Raw genomic sequence first — 12,761 nt, 5'->3', positions numbered from 1 at the left:
TCTCTCTCTCTCTCCCCCCCCTCCAATCATCCCATTATCCCTGAAAGGTTGTTTCCAAGATGCCCCCTACTGATACCAAATTCCAATAATGCACAAGTACAGTATGTGTCGCATGTAGTCTTTGCAAATCCCCCTTGCGCTTTTAAATAATTTCTGCCTTACCTATAATAACATCTAGCACAGTGCAAATGATAGATAGTTGTCCATGCATGCCGTATTCTTTAGGAGATAATGTTAAGAAAAAAATCTGCACATGTTTAGTATATAATGTCCCCCAGTATTTTCAATCTGCGGATAGTTGAATCGCAGATACAGGGGAACAGCTGCAATGTATTTCTTTATTTGAAGAGGTAATACCCAATTAACAAACAAAATTCAATGGTGAGAACAAATGCCTCATATCTCATCAAAATAAGCTTCACTCTATTGCTTCCCTGAAGATACATGGCTACGAACTCCCAGACAAGCACTGCAGCCAACTTCTTGAGCACTTCAGGAAGGCAGGCTCTGCCTGCGCTTGGGTAAGTGGGCACCTCCTTACACATTTGGTCATCCATCAGCACATGTTATATACCTAATTCTTTTTATGAAAATTGTATCTACAAGCTCTACATTGTCATCTGTAAATCTTCCAACTGTTGTTCTAGAAAATCAAAATATGCATTTAAATATAAGTTATATGCAACTGATTTCAATGACATTTAAGTGCATACTAAATATAGTACATACATCTAGTGTTACACAAGTAGAATTGCAAAACTACAAATTGTATACATTTTAAATGTTAATAGACTTCTACTAATGTATGAAATTGTCTGTTCCCCATACCTGCTGCAATGTACTGGTTATCACGTGTTGTTCTCTGGGGCTAGAGAGATGGCTCGGTGGTTAAGAGCACTCAGAGGACCCAGTTCAGTTCCCAACACCCACGTGGTGGCTAACAATCATCTGTAACTCCAGTTCTAGGGGATCCTATGCCCTCTTCTGGCCTACATGGGCATTGCACTCACAGGTACACTTACATACATGCAGGCAAAGCACTCATATACAAAAATAATAAATAATTTTTAAATGTATTGTCCTTGCTTCACAACTCATGTATGCAGGTGTCTTCATTGACTCAATAGGCCCTAATATATAGAACAGAGTACATGAAATCAGGGTAGGGGTGTTCAGGGAAGAGTGCAGATAGGGGAGGGTATGCCTAAATGTGATCAAAATACAGTGTATGAGATTTTCAAAAATAGAATAAATTTTTTTAAAAACTGAACAAATGTATTTTTCTTCCAAACCGTAATTTTTTTTCGATGTTCCACTTGTCAAGGGTGGCCTGCAATTGTCCTGTTTTAACTGAGATTGAGAGGATTTTCCTATGTTCAAAGCCGCACGTGCTTCCTTTCTACGAATTGTTTGTTATGTTACCTGGTTTTTCTTGGGTTGCTCTTTTCTTACAGACTTTAGAAACTCTGAATTTCAAGGAACATATCCCTCTAACATTTAGGTTGTTACTGTTCCCCAGTTTGGAGGATCTTTGTGTCATCCCAGAGAAAGAGCTGACTGTTCACATGTATTAAGCAGGCACTGTTTGCTTTGTGGCAATTGTTTCATTTCATCCTTATAAAAATCTAGGAGGCTTGGAAGTCACAGGCAGGTGGATCTCTGTGAATTCAAGGACAGCCTGTTCTACATAGTGAGTTTTGGGCCAGCTGGGGCTACAGGGAGACCTTGTCTCAAAAAGACCGAAAAAAAAAAAAAATCTAGGCGGTAGCTCTGTCATTATCTCTAAAATGATGAATAAATAAATAAAATAAAGACTTCTACTCTCAGTAGAAGGCTCTATGCTCAGTGTCAAGAGGCCAACATGCATTGACTAAGAGCCTCCATTTTATGCTGTTAATAAAATAGTTTATTAGTAGTTCCTGAGTATAATTTGAATAATTTTCATTTTCATTTTTCATTTCCTCTTTCCCTTGGGAGTATGTGTATGAGATGAGCATGTACATGCATGAGGATATACATGTACATGTATACACATGCACATGTGTATGAATGACAGAGGTCCACACCGAGTGTCTTGCTCAATCACTTTTCCATGTTATATTTTGAGACAGGATCTGTCACTAAATCTGGAGTTCACTGATTGGCTAGACTGCTGTCCATCAAGTCCCAGAGATCCTCCTATCTTTACCTCATTAGTATAAGGTTTACAGGGGCAACCTGTTGCACCCAGCCTTTTACATGGGTGTTAGGGATCTAAACTCAAGTCCTCATCCTTACATGGCAAACACTTTACAGACTGAGCCCTCTCCAGAGCCCACATGTAGTTTTTTGTATTGATACTTTGGTCACTTAACATGCCATAGATTCCAAAGAGAATGAGCTAATATCACTGGTAACTATTCAGAAGCTCACCTAGATCCGATATGTCAAGCTGGAATTATGAAAAAAAATTAAAGCATTACTTTTTAAAGCCCTATTATAAGTTTTTCTGAAAGGGAAAGGGAGGCTCAGAGAAAAGGGAGAAAATACTTCTTTTATCAGAAAAAAAAAACAAAAAACAAACAAACAAAAAAACCTTAGATAATGTAAGTGTCCCAAGGTGCCCACCCTGACAGGATTTATTACAAACTAAAACACTCTTCAGGCAAAAGTTAACAGTCCTATTTCATTTTGGTTCCAAAGAAATCAAATGAGGACGTTTTCCAGAGCGGTATTGTATCTGTCTATGGTGAACTCAGTTCCAGCTGACCAGTCCTCACTGGCTCTTGTATAGTATTGGGTGAGTAAGGGACTTTATGTGAGCAGTGGGGACGTGACCTCACTTCATCCCTCATTCCATGTTCCTACAGGAGTCCCTGTAGCCAGCTTCTTACCAAACATGACAATGCTGCTGTTCAGGAAAGCTCCTCCAAAGACAAAGCGGATTTCATCTGAGTGGTCGGCCTTAACAAAGGCTGGTCTTGTGTTTTCAAAGCACTGGGGCCGGTGCTGAAACTCATAGAAGTAGACAGGTCCACCAGCATCTGACAAAAAACAAAGTAGGAAAGGGGCAGACACGCAAGTGAGGCCTGGCCCTGCATCCCTAACTATTAAGCTCTGAATATACAGACCAGAGGTGGGATAGATGGCTCTGGAGTGAGCAAGAGGCCACCTAAACCAGTCTTCCTTCTTTATCTGAAGCTAGAATTCCTTACTATAATAGCTTTCACTCCCCTAGTGAAAAAGAACTCACAACCCCTGGGACACACTGAGAAGAAAACAGTTCTCCTAAAAACAGAAAGGAAAGAAAACCCCTTTCATTCTGTGTCCAGGTCCACTCCCTCCTTCCAAAGCACTCCACATATATGCATCCTACATTCCACCTTTCTTCCATTGTTCTATAATGTCCCCACACATGGGCACACACACACGTACATGGGATACATGCATGAGAACACACAGGCACTCTCTCACATGAGCACACTGAAACACACATACACTTGGTCTTCAATTTTCCCTCCAGTTTCTGACTCATTTCTCTGCAAGTCTTCCAGGACCACCCCACAACACAGTTGCCTTATACTTATTACTTCCACTTTGTGGATAGCAAAAAGTGCTTATTTTAAGTGTGGAGTTTGAGAATCTTTTTCAAAAGATATATATATAATATCATATACTATATAATATAATATATATAAAATCATGTACCCATAACCCCAGCCAGAACATAGAATATGTCCATCAACCCAGAAAGAACCATTTCTAGTCACTTATCCAAAAGATTAGTAATATTCTTATTCCTATACCATAAATTGATTTCACCTGCTTTGAACAACATATAAATGAAATAATACTACAGATATTCTGTTGTGTTTTCAATGGCTCTTCTGCTCAACATGATTTTGAGATTCAAGCATGTTACCATATAGTTGATTTCTTTTCTTTTTAATGTATATTGAGTTTCTGTGCATTTCATACAATACATCTTAATCATATTTAGACCCCCTCCTCCATTCACACACATCCCCACAAGATTTCAACCATTCTCTCAAGCTTTTGTACCCAGATGTCTCTAGGTGGTTGATTTCCTTCTAATCAGTGAATGCTATTCCGGTGCATGAATTTGTTCATCCATTCATCTGATAATAGATAATTGTGTTATTATTAATACCCAGATAGTGCTGGTTATTATTAAAGCAGCCATGAAAATGCATACAGAAAGCCTTTCGTGTAGACACTCACTTTCAAATCTCTTCGGTGAAAACAAACCACAGATTTTTAAGTCTAGAAGTATTCTAAAGTACAGAAGTGTTCTGAATTAAGTATTAGGAATGGCTGAATGATGGAGTAGATGGTTTAACATCATAAGAAACTGACATTTTCCAGGGTGATCGTACTATTTTACTTTCCCACCAGAAGTTTCAAGGAGTTTTAAGCATTCCGCATCCGTGGCAGCACTTCTCGCTGTGGTGCAGGTGTGTGATTTTAGCCACTGTGGGTGGTAGATGGAACTAGTTCTCCCATTTTGGCTTTGTTTTGCATTACCTTGGTGATTAATAATGTTGAATGCCTTTTCGTGGGCTTTGAGACTTTCATGTATCCATAGGGGTGAATTATCTTGATCATAGTAGCTTTATATTTAACTTTAAAAAGAAGTGCTCTTCCACCTTGCATATAGTGCATGAGGGATACCAGTTTCTCCACATCCTTGACAACTGCAACAGTTTGTATCTGGAAAGTCCTCCAAACATTAGTCCCTAGCCTGGTGCTACTGGAAGGTGGGGTAAACTCTCAGAGGTAGGACTAAGTGAGGTGAGAGTCTTTAAGGTGATTGGAGTGTGTCTTTCAAAGAGGCAATGGGAAGTAGCCCCTTCTTCTTCCTGTCTTCTGCTTCCTGGCCATGTGGTAAATGGTTTTACTCTACTCACTCCTGGCATGACATGCAACCACAGACACAAAGCAGTATGGTCAGTGGATCATGGAGTCAAACCTCCAAAACTTTGAGCCTCAGTAAACTTTTTGTCTTTATAAGTCTGATTATCTCAGATTTCTGTTATAGCAATGGCAAGCTGACTAATATAGTGACACTTGTGATTTTCTTTTTTGTTGTTTTTGCTAAAATTATAGCCAATTTAGTGGAATAACACATGAAAAAGAATTAAATTTGGCAATTCTCTCATATAGTATACAAAAACTAAGTCAAAGTTTGATGAAGATCTAAATGCAAGAACTAGCACTATAAATATAGGAATAAATTCCCTCTGCTTTGAGTTTGGCAATTCACAATTAATAAAATAATATAAGCCATAATGCATCAAAATTAAAAGCCATCAGAGTTATTTGACAATATCAACACACAGGAATACACAGAATGGAGGAAAATATTTGAAAATCATATCTCATAAGAAATTAATATATGTGAGATATGAAGACCTCCTAAAACTCAAAAACAGAAAGAACTCAGCACAAGAAAGGGACAAAGCACTTGCACAGACATTTTTCTAAGAAACATAAAAATGTCTAAAAAATATTGCATGCTTCTCCTATGCAATAGTTACACATACACACACATATATAAGCATACATGGAGAGGGAGAGACAAAGAAGGAGAGGGAGACAAGAAAGAGGAAGAGCAGGAGAGGTAGAGGAGGAAGGAGAGGAGGAGAAGGAAGGGAGGGAGGAAGGCATGAATAAAGGAAGGAAGGAAAGAAGGAAGGAAGGAAGGACGGAAGGAAGGATGGAAGGAAGGAAGGAAGGAAGGAAGGAAGGAAGATAAATAAGACACAATTTTACTAAATATAATGGGCGTGGTAGCACACGCCTTTAATCCCAGCACTTGGGAGTCAGAGGCAGGCAGATCTTTGTGAGTTCCAGGACAGCTGGAGCCTCAAGGAGACCCTGTCTCAAAAAGACAAATAAAAGAATAAAGCAAGATTATGTGAAGGCAAGAAGGGACGGCAACAGATGGGAAGGAAGGCAGAGGGGAGAGGGAAGTGTTTGAGGGTGAATCAATAATATATATATATATATGTATAGAAGTCTCATAATGAAGTCCATTATTTTGTGTGCTTAGAAAATTAACTTTAAAATGTCTTAAGAGGATGTGAATACATTTCCAACCTGCTTAATAGGGGAATCACAAATCAAAGCCCTAATTAAATAACACATCGCTAATATATACCTATGCATGATACTTATTAATTCTAAAATTACAGGAAGAAGATGTTGGTGAAGGAATATACAATGGTACAGGCACTGCAGAAAATATAGTTCTTTAAAAAATGGAATCAACATGTGACTGAGTAATATAACTTCTGATATATGTCTAAAAGAACAGAAAGCAGAGACTTTAGCAGAGACTGTTACACACACATTCAAGAGTATTATTCACAATAGTCACCCAAATTACCATTGATAAATAGATAGATAAATGTGGTATACACATGCAAGGGGTATTAGCTAGCCCGTGAAAGAAATTCTGATACACAGTAGCAAAGAGATGAACCTTGAGGCATTTTACTAATAAGCCAGACAGAAAAGGGCAATGATTCAATTTATAGGAAGTATTTAAAAAATTGTCAAATTCAACTTGTGCAGCCTCTATGGAAAACAGTGTGGAGAACTCTTAAAAAACTAAACATGAACCTACCATATGACCCAGTTATACCACTCCTTGGCATATACCCAAAGAACTCGTCCTATTGCAGAGACACTTGTACATCCATGTTTGTTGCTGCTCTTTTCACAATAGCTAAGAGATGGAAGCAACCTAAATGTCCCTCAACTGACAAGTGGTTAACAAAAATGTGGTATATTTATACAATGGTGTTTTATTCAGCAGCAAAGAAAGATGAAATAATGAAATCTGCAGGTAAATGGATGGATCTAAACTGTTATACTAAGTGAAGTAACAGACTCAGAAAAACAAACGATGCATATTCTCCCTCATATGTGGCTCCTAGTGCCAAATCCTTTTAAATTCCAGGTGCTTTTAATAAGATGATGCTATACAGCAGTCCCTTCTGCATGAAATAACTACCATCATCATGACTTTGGCTGAGCTTGATCGCTAAACATAGTCACAACTGGGTTTGCTGACGGTTGTGCTCATTCATTAAAGGAGTATCCAGCCACTCTTCCCAGCCAACTAGTCCAGCCTTGGAAGACAAAAGAAAAATGAGGAAAAACCCAATAGAGGGATGCTTTTGGGAGGCCTTGTCAAGAAACTCCAATGGACTTTCATATGAACTTTTGAAAATTGCACTGTTCTGACTTTTTTCTAGTTCCCTGTCTAGAACGTGTAATGCTAATTACTCTTGCCTTTACTTCTCCTTCACATCTCTAATTTATGATTCAAGGACGTTCTTCTTCCCTTAGAGACAAGGGTTATGCAATTTGGGAGTATTTTAGATAGACCTATTGAAGGGGTACTCCAATTGCCTCACCCTGCATCCCTGTTCAGCATGGAAGAAGCCATGCTGAATAGGTCAGCGTCCCTATTCCCTATTGGCAAGTTGGGTAACCTCTTCAGAGGACGTTGTGATAAGAATAGTAGGTAGGAATTGGCTAGGCAGTTAGAGTAAAAAGGCCCCAAAGAAATGTAGCCAGTTTCTTGGCTAAAAGTCACTATCTCCTTGAGCCTGTTAACAACATACTCTTTTCCAAGGCCAAAAATTGTCCAAAAGTATTTGGGAGCTTGTACTAATCCTTAAAAGATTTTAGGGTTACCTCTTCAGAGGGGGAATTTGGAGGGGAGGGAGTGTGAAGACACCATGCCAAGGACCATGAGCCACTTACAAAAGGACTATATGATCCTATTAAAAATAAATTTTAAAAATTGTCAAATTCATAGAAACAGAAAGTAGAATCTTTGTTCCCGAGGTTACCTGAATGAATGACACATTATTGATTAACCAGAAGACAATTTCAGTTTGGGATAATGAAAAGGTTCTGGACTTATACATTAGTGATGGTTACATATTACAGTGAATTCAAGTCCACTAAAAAGTACACTTGAAAGTGGCTAAAGGGCTGAAGATGGCTCAGCGGTTGAGAGCACTCATTGCTCCTGCAGAGGACCCAGGTTTGATTCCCAGCACTCACACGGCAGCTACAAACCGTCCTTAAATTCCAGGGGAATCCGAAGCCCTCTTCTGACCTCTGTGGCATTACACACACGGGTGCACTCACATACATGCAGGCAATACACTCATACACATAAAATAAAAATAATAAATAAAATATTCAAAAAAAGTGGCTAATATAAGGCCAGCAAGATGACTCAATGGGTAAAGGTACTTGTTACACAAGCCTGATGAGCTGAGTCCAATCCCCGGAACCAACATAAAGGTGGAAGGAAAGAACCAACTCCACAAAGTTGTCCAACTGCCACATACATATCATCACATGCATGCCTACACACACATCATGAACACATACATACCCAGTAAAAACATAGCTAAAATAGTAAATGTTTTGTTGTGTATATTTTGGAATAATTTTTAATATAAAAATATTGCTTAATTTCTATGTGTGTTTCCATATTTCCTTTTGTTGATTTCTGATTTCACTCCACTTTAGTCTATTACATTTGCTGATAACTTAGTCTTTTACATTTACTGATACCTGATTTGTTGCTTAACATCTGGTTTATCCTGGAGGACATTACGTGTGCACTTTAGAAAAATATGGAATTCAATGGTTCCTGGATTTAATGTTCTTTATGTGTCTGTTAGATCTGGCTTATTTATATTATTATTTAAGTCTTATAGTTCCTTCTTTATATTTTGGATAACTGTTTTGTTATTGAAGTGAAATGTTAAAGTATTAAACTATTAAAACAAAACTACCCCTTCAAGCTTTTGCTGTCACTTTTTCTTCACGTATTTTGTGGCTGTGTTGTAAGGTGCATATAGGTTTGCATATGTATTTATAATTATAGTATCTTCATGGTGGAATCACCCTTTTACAACATCCGTCCCAGTGACTTGTCACAATTTTTGTCCTAAGAGTTACTTGCCTGATTTATGCAGCAATACAGCTCTCTTTTTCTTACTGCTTGCATTGAATATATTTCCCATTCTTTTACTTTCAACCAATTTGTATGCCTGGTTCTAAAGTGAGTTTCTTATAAATAGCATGCATCATCTTTTCTATAATCCCTCCTGCAATCTTTGCCTTTTGAGAGATTAGACATTTACATTTAATACAATTGCTGGCAAGGAAAGACTGATTTCTATTACTTGGGTACTGGTTTTCTGTGTATCTTACTACATTTTGGTTTTTCTGTTCCTTCATTACTGCTTCTTTTATGTGAGACATTTTCTGGCACATCATTTTGATTTGCCTCTTCTTTTACCATGTATTTTCATTATTTTCTAAATTAATCTTTAAAACTGTCATTTATACCTTAACTTATAATAATCTATAATTCAGTTCAAATTAACAACAATTTAGTTTTGAAGCCATTAAAACTTTTATTTATGCAATTAAAAAAATTAAATAATATCTCTATACATTGTGTCATAATATCACATTTACAATTGTTTTACTTAATTGTCATTTAGGAAAGGAGGTGTTATAAACAAAACTGCATTAATAATGGTTTCCATATTTACTTACACAGTTTTACTGATGTTATGTATCCATTCATGGGGATTTGCAATGCTTCCTACCGTTCTTTTGTTTCAGCTTAAAAGTCTTAAAAGGATTCCCTTCAGCATTTCTTGTCAAGCATATTTTATAGCTACAAGCTCAATTTTTGTTTCATTGGAAATGTAACCATTTCTCCTTCATTCGTGAAGGATAATTTTACGATATACCAAATCTTGATTAGCGGGCTTTGGTTACTTTTCCTTTTAACCCTTTAAATATGTCATCCTAAAGCCTTCTGACCTCCATTATTTCTTTTGATGAATCCAATGTTAATCATATTGAAGATATTTTCTATATCACAAGTGTCTTCTCTCTTCTTGTTTCCATGAAGTTCTTTTGTGTCTTTGATTTTAGATAATGATGTGCCACTGTGTGGTCTTTGAGCTTTTGCTGCCAGGGGTTTGTTGAAATTCTTAGATGTGTGTAGTCACGGCTTTCAGCATTGGGACATTTTGTCCATTGCCCATTCTTTCTGCCTCTTTTCTTTCTCCTGTCTTTCCTGGACTCCTATTACACCAAAACTAAGTTGCTCAGTAGTGTCCCACGGGATTCCTATGTCCTATGCATTTTCTCTACACTTTTTCTTTCAGATTCCCAACTGAGTACTCGCAAATGACCCACTTTTAAGTTCCTTGGTCCTTCTTTGGTATGGTCAAATCTGTGATTATTTCCCTTTAGTGAATTCTTTCTTTTTAATATTTTATTTGTTATTTTTATTTTATGTGTATGCATGTACTGCCTGGATATAGGTAAGTGCATCCGTGTCGTGCAATGCCCGCGGAGGACAGAAGAGGCTGTTGGATCCCCTGGAACTGGAGTTAGGACAGTTGTTAGCTGTCATGTGGGTGCTGGGATTTGAACCCGGGTCTTCTGCAAGAACAACCAGTGTTCTTAACCACTGAGCCATCTCTCCAGCCCAGCCCTTTAGTAAATCCCTTATTTCAGTTATTTTACCTGTTTACTCTATTTGGTTTCTCTTCCTAATTTTATACATTCTACCTCTTTAGTCACTATTAGCGATACCTTAGCCTCAGTATTCCCTCTGGTGTTTTGTACACAGTTTCCTTTAGCCATTTGAACATATTTTTTGCTGAGGCATTGATGCTACAGTGGTTAGCGTACCATCATATTTAAATAGTGCCTTCCATATTTAAATAGTTGATTTAAAGTTTTTGCCCAACATTTCCAATTTTGGATTTCCTCAGAAACATTCTCTGCTCACTTATTTTTCCTACATGTGAACCATACATTTGTATTTCTTTGTCTATTGTAATTTAATATTTTATTATTTTTTATAAGTATGAGTGTATTGCCTGCATGTATGTAAGTGCACCCATGTCATGCAATGCCTGCAGAGGTCAGAAGAGGGCATCAGATTCCCTGGAACTGGAGTTATGGATGGTTGTCAGCCATCATGTGGGTGCTGGGAATTGAACCCAAGTCCTCTGCAAGAGAAGCTAGTGCTTTTAACTGCTGAGCCATCTCTCCAGACCCTGGCTATTGTAATTTAAAAGGGCAGAAATTTGAATATCATAATGTGGAGGCAATGACCATCAGATCCTATAGAGTCCCTGGGTTTGTTTCCACTGATTGTTTGGTTTACATTAGTGATGTCCACCATTTTGGCTCTGGAAATTGAACTTGGATCATCAGGCTTAGCAGCAAGTGCCTTCACCTTCTGAGCTCTCTAACTGGTCCCCAGCTTTAATTGTAGTGCTAATTTAATTGTAGAAGAACAGATCTATAATCTAAACTTTCTGGTCTGTTCTGCTAGTCTATGTGTCTACCCTTCAGCCAATACAAGACTTTCTTAATTATTTTTTAATATTTTATTATTTTTATTTTATGTGTATGTGTGTATTGCTTGCATGTGGGTAAGTGCACCCCTGTTGTGCAATGCCTGCAGAGGACAGAAGTGACTGTCAGATCCCCTGGAACTGGAGTTACAGTTGTTAGCTGCCATGTGGGTGCTGGGATTCAAACCTGGCTCTTCTGCAAGAACAACCAGTGTTCTTAACTGCTGAGCCATCTCTCCAGCCTCCTCTTAATTATTTTTTGAACACTTTTTAATTTATTTTTTATTTTATGTATATGAATGTTATGCCTGCACCTATGTAAGTGCATCCATGTCATGCAATGCCTGTGGAGGACAGAAGAAAGCATCAGATCCCCTGGAGCTGGAGTTACAGACAGTTGTTAGCCACCATGTGGGTGCTGGGATTCGAACCTGGGTCTTCTGCAAGAACAACCAGCACTCTTAACTGCTGAGCAGCTCTCCAGCCCTGGCTTTTGTAATTATTATATCTCAATGATACATCCCTAAAATCAAGTGAATTTTATGTTCTCCAACTTTGTTATACTTTCTCAAGATGGCTTTGGCCATCCTTGCATTTCCGTGTAAATTTTAAAATTAGTTTGTTCATTTCTACAAAACTGCTGAAAAAAAAATTGAGACTGGGATTGCACTGAGTCTACAGATCACTCTCTTTCATTTTCTCTTTAATCATTTTTTAAAATATTCTATTTATTATTTTTATTTTATGTGTATGCGTGTATTGCCTGCATAAAGGTAAGTGCACCCGTGTCATGCAATGCCTGAGGAGGACAGAAGAGACTGTCGGATCCCCTGGAACTGGAGTTACGGACAGTTGTTAGCTGCCATGTGGGTGCTGGGATTCAAACCCGGGTCTTCTGCAGCAACAGTGTTCTTAACCGCTGAGCTATCTCTCCAGCCCCCACTCTCTTTAATCATTTTAATTAAGCTTTTACTCCTTTATTCCATCAAAGTAGTTCTTGTCAAGGTCAATGGTGACCTCTGTGTTTCTGAATTCAGCAGTCAATTTTCAGTCTTCATCTCTGAAGCTATCATTAACAGACTTTAAGTGTCACTGATACCTCTATCCTGCTTCTACTCCACTGCATTTATGACCATCTAACATTATCTGTGTGTGTTTGTTTGATTTCCAGCATTCCTCACTAGAATGGTGGTGAGATACTTGTTTGTTCTCTGCTACATTTCCAGGATATAGAACGGGACCAGGCACAAGGGGGGTCATTGGTAAAGAGTTGTTAAAGGAAAAGATATAAAAGGGAAAAGGGAGAAAAAAGGAAGAAGGAATGAAGGGAAT

The 12,761-nt window shown here is 38.0% G+C and overlaps 1 protein-coding gene across 1 annotated transcript in view; it reads right to left on the bottom strand.

Annotated features, from left to right (window-relative positions):
- Positions 1-12,761, bottom strand: part of Ces5a (carboxylesterase 5A) — a 34,559-nt gene that overhangs the window by 1,029 nt on the left and 20,769 nt on the right. Inside the window, 1 exon segment of the mRNA XM_008852754.1 lies at positions 2,874-3,023. Coding sequence (XP_008850976.1) covers positions 2,874-3,023 — 150 coding nt within the window.

The sequence above is a fragment of the Nannospalax galili genome, unplaced genomic scaffold (genome assembly GCF_000622305.1).
Source record: "Nannospalax galili isolate Female #2095 unplaced genomic scaffold, S.galili_v1.0 scaffold1007, whole genome shotgun sequence".
NCBI classification, from domain to species: domain Eukaryota; kingdom Metazoa; phylum Chordata; class Mammalia; order Rodentia; family Spalacidae; genus Nannospalax; species Nannospalax galili.
The sequence above is the reverse complement of the archived record's forward strand: the minus strand, read 5'-3'. Positions and strand labels throughout refer to the sequence as shown.